The sequence below is a fragment of the Lygodium microphyllum genome, chromosome 3, assembly GCF_053477565.2.
Source record: "Lygodium microphyllum isolate KBCC chromosome 3, Lygodium_microphyllum_v1.1.10, whole genome shotgun sequence".
NCBI classification, from domain to species: domain Eukaryota; kingdom Viridiplantae; phylum Streptophyta; class Polypodiopsida; order Schizaeales; family Lygodiaceae; genus Lygodium; species Lygodium microphyllum.
In genome coordinates, this window is record NC_141137.1 from 191,881,083 (window position 1) to 191,887,791 (window position 6,709).

The following is a 6,709-nucleotide window of genomic DNA, read 5'->3' on the forward strand; positions in this document are numbered from 1 at the left end:
ATAAAAGGAATAATTTTCTACATGCAATATTGACCACAAAGTTTGGATTAAGCTTTGCGCTCAATACATATGGGTTCTTTGTTGTTGTTTTGAACCAATATGTAAGTTTTTTCAAGGCAAAAGCGTTGCCACATCATAGGACAAGATTCCTGGGCAAAGGGCCAAGATTGTAAGTCTTTTCAAGGCAAAAGCTTTGCCACATCATAGGACAAGATTTGTGGGCGAAGGGCCAAGATTGGGGGAAAATAGGGTGTGAGTGCACTTAAAGGAGGATGGGAACCCAAAGGCCAGGGGTAGAATGTGAAGACCAATGGGGCATTCGGTGAGTGTTTTGGTAGCCTTTTTTTTTTTGGGGGGGGGGGGAAGGGGGTTGATGAGACTACTCAACAACCGCACATAATGAAGCTACTTTGATGTCATCACCAGTGTGGCTTGTACCACTATAGGGTGCACTGTAGAGGTAGATCAAGATTTAGACACTTGTACAAGAGATATGTTAAGATGTTGTGCAATCTATTGGAAAGACAACAAAAGACTGCTCAACAGCCGCACATAATGAAGCTACTTTGATGTCATCACCAGTGTGGCTTGTACCACTGCAAGGCCCAAATAGCAAGGAATTGAGCTAGGGGAGACTCACACACCCACATTCTCTAGAGTCCCCACCACCATATTGTTGAGACCTCCATTCATAGCACATTTTGAGCCACTCCCACAAAGGGGGTGCTTCAATGCTTTTCTGTATCTCTCTCTATCTCTCTCTCTCTCTCACACACACACACACACACACACACACGTGCAACCCTTCACCATTCCAATATTGGCCCCATTTCTTTTTCTCTAATTGTTTCAACGGCATTAAAAAATCTCTCTCTCAAAGGGTGTGTGCATGTAGGGGTTACCAATAAGAATAAGAAGAGAATAATGGAAGAACCTTTCGATCACCCAAGTGTGGTAGATTGGTTATACCATTTCTCTCTCAAGCAACAAGTTTAGAGTTGAACTCTCGTTAGATAGATTGATATGGTCCCTTGGGATTTTTTCAACGATGTTAAAGAATGTCTCTCTCAAAGGGTGTGTACGTGTAGGGACCGGACTTGGACTTTGAAATTGCACACACTCACACACCCAACCTCGTAGGGTAAAGGCACCCATCTTGGGAGCATATGAACAACCCTCAACAACGCACCCACTCTTTCTGTCATTGGTTGCGGTGGCTATATTATAACTAGCAGCTTATTCACTAAGACTGTCTCATTAGCGGATCTTCCAGCATGGATCTTCGCAAGCGAGCAGCATCGGGCAAGGTATGCTCATCTTCGCTTGTGCTTCTCTCTCTCGCTCTTCAATTAGCACTAATTTCCTGAAATTTGCAGCAGGCCTCAGCCAGCTGGGCTGTGGAGAATGCCAAGCGCTTTCTATCCATCCCGCCCAAATTAGGCGTTGGGAATAGTGCTCGCCATGCGCACCAGCACCCCCAGCTTTTCTCTGGAACTTCCTCGACGTTGTTGATCACGCCGATGCGTGCGGTGGGCATGGCCCTTCTCACCTCGGAGGCCAGGCAACATCCGCCAAGCCACGAAGCACCTGCGTCTGCCGATTACTTTCGCAACGTGAGAAACCACCCTGACGTGCTGGCCACCATCCTTGACACCGCTCGGCTCACGGCCAACTACGATCCCGCCACCGGGGGAACTGGCCCTAGTGACGATGCAGAGAAGGCTCAGGCGCTGCACAATGCATTCCTCGGCTTCATACAAGAGCTGGACAGGTACATCGCCTACATGTCTCTCACGAGCGCCGTTACCAGGACAAAGGATGAGCCCACTGAGCTACAGCACCTAATCGGGCTTGTCGTGTCGGAGATCGGGGATGATTCCGACGAGATGCAAAACAAAGTTGAGGCCGTCATTCGTTCTGCATGTGACTTTGTCGTTGGTCCGCAGCAGAATTTTATCTCGCCATTGGAGGTGAGTTTCCAAATGGTGGCTCTGCCTGCGGTGTCAGAGGAGGACGACAGTAGCAGCAACGTGAACCCTTCTGCTCACGTGTGGCACTGCCTGGCGACCCTCACCCCGCCCGCTCCCGCTGAGCCATCAATGCCACTTAGAGCCACTTCTGCCAACCCTGGAGGTCCCTGCGATGTAGCGATCCAGAGCTTCTCTAGCACGACTGCTTCCTTTCGCCTGCACAGCTCTGCTATAGTTGCCTACGCTTCTTTCCTTGAAGGCACCCTGATAATAACAGCTGAAGAGCTTGAAGAAACCCTTAACAGCCGTCCACCTTCTAAGGATCCCGCCCGAAGCTAGTGCAAAATGTCTCTTGGTGTCCAAGTGCGTGGCCAGCTCTCTTCCCCACAACCTACTGATGAATAATGGCGCCAAGCTCATAATCTTGCATAATGCCACGCTGTTTTTACTTCTCTTGGGTTGTCTGTCTGTGTTTTGACTTGGAAAATCGTGTATAATGCCATGCTATTTTATTTTCTCTCTGTGAATTTTATATTTGAAACAATGCATTCGATGTGGTAATTAGTATTATCCGCGGTGACGTTTGCAGATATTTACTCTGTCGTATCGCGGGTATATGAGTTTTAGAGTTATACTTACGGTATTCTTGGAAGCAGGCGCTAAATATGGATTCCCATTCCCTATCAATGAGCCTTGGGAATAAGCAAGACCATCTCCTGCCTTTACATGCATTGCCTTGTACCCATAATGGTCCATTTTGTGGACCTTGCTGACAGTGTAGTTCTCATTGGCCTTCTCAATTTGAATAAAAAGATAAAACATTGGATTGGAAACCAATGTGATACTTAATATAAGTTTTTTTTATTGTAACCCCTATCTCTAAAAGGGACGGACGTAGATGGATTATCATGAGAAGTTTGGTGAGTAGCTTGAGGAGCTCTAGCAAGAATTGTCGAGTGAATGCCACTCTCACCTCCATCTCCGAGAATGGAGAAGAAATTGGAGTTGGAAGATGGTCCAATCAGGGCTATCAAAGAGGGAAGCACAAAAATAAGCAGGTGAGTATTGAATGGCAAATATTTTTATTAAGGGAAATTAAGAGAGGATGAACTCACATATTAGAGTACCAAAACCAAATTTCATAAAATGGAAAGATACAGTTCATAGTGAAGGGATCATTCCGAGAAGCAAGACATCAGGCAAAATAAGAGGTAGCTTGCCACTATAGACTTGGAAACGTTAGAGGAACCACAAAAACTAGCCAATGCTATCCTCTTTTCTTCTCTTTGAAATTTCAAGTTTATAGAGTACATCTCTCTCTCTCTCTCTCTCTCTCTCTCTCTCTCTCTCTCTCTCTCTCTCTCTCTCTCTCTCTCTCTCTCTCTCTCTCTCTCCATGCCATGGTTGTTTGCCCTTGCATGGTGGTTTTGCCTTGCCTATGCCATGCACGTAGTGCTTTTTAGCCCTTCACTAAGAATTATAGCATATTGGTAAGTAAACTTCTCGATTGAAGGGTGAATTCTTCTTTAACCTTCCTTGTGAAGGGTAAGCTCTCCAATTACCCTTCAAGCTCACTTCATGTTATGAGCTATTCTACTTGGTTTTTTTGTATTCTACATATATGCCTAATGTGATGTTCCAATAGTTGACTCATATTACCGATAGCTTTTTTTGTTTAAAGTTTCTATCAGTGCTTTGAGGACACACAAGTATCATGTATTTATATCAAAATGCACTTATATTGTAAGAGAATAATAGCTTTGGGATATTTTTTCATGGCAAAGAGCCTTGGTTAGCTCATTATATTGTTGAATTTGAGGTTGTAGTAGCTAATGATCACATGAACCATTCCAATGATCTCATGTACACTATCCAAAATAGGGTGTTACAAGTTCAATTTGATGACTGAAATTCCCAAAAATTGAAAGGCATGTTTATCCATTGTAGGTTGAACTCTTACTTTCAATAGTTCTCTTGGTTTGCCCTTAAATGATAGGATTTGTATACATGAATCTTTCTAGCATTGCTCATGCAACATCTAATCCTTAATAATGTTTGGATTGGGAGGTTTGAGAGTTTTTTGGTTTTGCCTTGTGAAGGTAGGCTTCTCCAATAGCCCTTCCTCTTGGACGGGAAAATGTACAAGTTTCCCTTTCTAGGGATGTGTAGGTGTGCCCTTCATTTTTTAGGCATGTTCCATGCTTAAGCTCATGCTTGTGCAATATAAAAAATCTACACCATGGAGAGCTACAAAGAGTAATTTCAATGAAGCAAACACAAAGGATATAGAGAGGGATTCTTCACAACAAGGGCAAGTATAGAAGGCATCTTCTAGCCTTCAAAATGTCTTGTTTTGACTAGGCACTATAGCACACATCGCTCATAGAGATTGAAATCATGCTTTTAGTTAAAATTATATTGAGGTTTTTTGTTGCCATCAACATCCATCTAATTGTCCATATGAACTAGTCACTATTAGTGTTGGCATAAGCATCGTTATTGGCAAACATATTGTTAATATAAGCTAGTCATGAGCAACAATATAAGTGATGCTTACATTCATGTGCAATGCTTATATTGATGTACATTGAGATGCATACAAAGATGCTTATATCAACTACCATAAACCAATTTTTTATAGATGGAATGAAATTTTAGCCATTTGACCCATAATTTGTAAAAAGCCTCTTGACATTTTTTGATAGATTTAAAAAATGGTTATAGATAGTTATACAAGACATTAACAAAGAAATATAGATAGCAAATGGAATACATGAATAAACGCCATTGTGAAATACATGGTTGGATACAAATAGATGGAATAAATGGGCTTACATACAAGGCTGGATACAAAGCGGCTAAAACAAGGGGTCCATGAAGCAAAATACATGCTTGGATAAAAAATGACACAAACACATAGACCATGGACCAAAATGCATGATTGAATACAAAATGGCCAAAGGAGAAGTCCTAATATACATGTATACAAATAAGTACTACTCCTTTGGTAACTTAGCTTGGATAAAAGGCTCCTTGTATGGAGTTTAGCAGAGAAACCATGAACCAATAAGAACCTAGACATGCATGTACACAAATATGTATACATATTGCAATATAAGTAAAAGATGTGTACATTTCTTACTTGCCCATCTTATAAGCCCAAGAGCTCTAGTACTCCACTTTCCTTCCATCCATACCTCCTCCATGACTAGCTCGACTCTTTCTCAATCACCTCGTACAATTGAATAGAAATTCACATAAAAAATCAATTTGTATGTGGTTAGTCAAAACATGTATAAAAAGAAAGTGTTAATAATCCTATAGAATCCTCATAGAACCTAGTTTAGCCACCACTCCCAAAGTGATGAGATGATCCAACTTCCACTCAAGCTTTAGTCCTGACTCTTTGTTGTTGCTACAACCTATTTGGGGTAGGCTCCTATGCCCTCTAATGCCCTGCACTCCTCTCTATCAAGCCAACTTGGTGTAGTAAATGCTTTGGATGCATTTGACCTTGGCACTTCAAGTGCTCACAAATGCACACTAAGACCAACTAGGTATCCAAAAAAGCTTCTATATAGAGACTAGAGGAAACTCATGGTGCAATGTGCATCTTAATCCTTGGAGGATTTATCTTGAGATATCAAAGAGACTAGCATTGTATGTCTAAACATGTGGTGTAATCATGCATCCAGCCTCGCCATAGCCATAGCCATGGCTACCAAGCCTAAGGGGTGAGAGCACTTCTTTCCACCCAGCCATACAAGAACATGACACCCCTAGTTCTCAGTTAGGTTTATACTAAAACCCTAGTGCGTGTCCACATTGCCCAGCTACCCACTTGTCTCTTGACCCTAGGCTGCGCTGTCGTGATGCTGTGCATCCGAGCCGTATACACCTCCATTTTTGTTGTGCATTTGTGTTAATTTCTGCGTGTGATTTGATGCATTTTAATAATCCGCATCCAATGTATATATTCCCTTAGTGCATGCGCATGATTTTGTTTGGATGCATGATGTGTCACCATTGCTCCTTTCTCACTGAAATCCTCATGAGAGATTGATAATATATAACCTGTCAAAGGCTGTCATAGTGGTTGATCAGGTTGTGGTAAATCACTACGTTAGAAGCAAGGAGATGAACAGAGGAACATAAATAAAAATTAATGCCCTTATTACGAGATTAAGTGGATGATGATGCTGTGTCATAGTGGTGGGGTAAAAAGGAAGGACGCTTGCCTAATTCTAACATGTGAATAAGAGGAAGAAAAACTAAAGATAGAGGAGAAAAGGAAGGGAAAAAGGAGACTAATTGGGGAAAAGAGTATTTTTGAATGGCAAAAAGAGGGGGAAAAAGACAGGGCAGGACGCGTTCGAATCGAAGGAGTGAATGGCAGCCTCTTCTTCAGGCCCTGGCCAGCGATCCTTTCCCGGTGGGAGCTGCAATTTACTGGGTGCGCTCGCAGGGCTTCTCTGCTCCCCTCGGTCGAAGGAACGACAAACACCTGGATAGCCTGCCTAGTCGACTGTGGAGGAGAAATGCCAAAGATCAGTTATCAGCAGCTGAGCATTGTCTTTTCCGCTCCAAAGATTTGGAGCTGTTGAGTCAGAACCTGCTCTCAGATCCTGAGCAGGACTTCTGGGTTGGCCATGCTGTCCAGGATCTTCTTTCAAGAGTTTCAGTTTGCAGTCCAACTATCCAAGAGGAGAATGTTCTCTTCTATGAGAAACATTATAGTC

At 42.7% G+C, this 6,709-nt stretch overlaps 1 protein-coding gene across 1 annotated transcript; it reads left to right on the top strand.

Moving 5' to 3' along the window:
* Positions 1–1,149: 1,149 nt before the first annotated feature.
* Positions 1,150–2,422, top strand: LOC148039376 (uncharacterized). Its single transcript, XM_087675246.1, has 2 exons — positions 1,150–1,307; positions 1,380–2,422. Exons 1-2 carry the CDS (start codon positions 1,275–1,277, stop codon positions 2,307–2,309), a joined length of 963 nt encoding a protein of 320 aa, XP_087531372.1. The 5' UTR covers positions 1,150–1,274; the 3' UTR covers positions 2,310–2,422.
* Positions 2,423–6,709: the final 4,287 nt, after the last annotated feature.

Bases quoted from the DNA above. Each gene is read 5' to 3' on its own strand.
- LOC148039376 (XM_087675246.1), top strand. From the start codon at position 1,275: ATGGATCTTCGCAAGCGAGCAGCATCGGGCAAG. The intron at 1,308-1,379 runs GTATGCTCATCT...AATTTGCAGCAG, and splicing joins AGCGAGCAGCATCGGGCAAG to GCCTCAGCCAGCTGGGCTGT.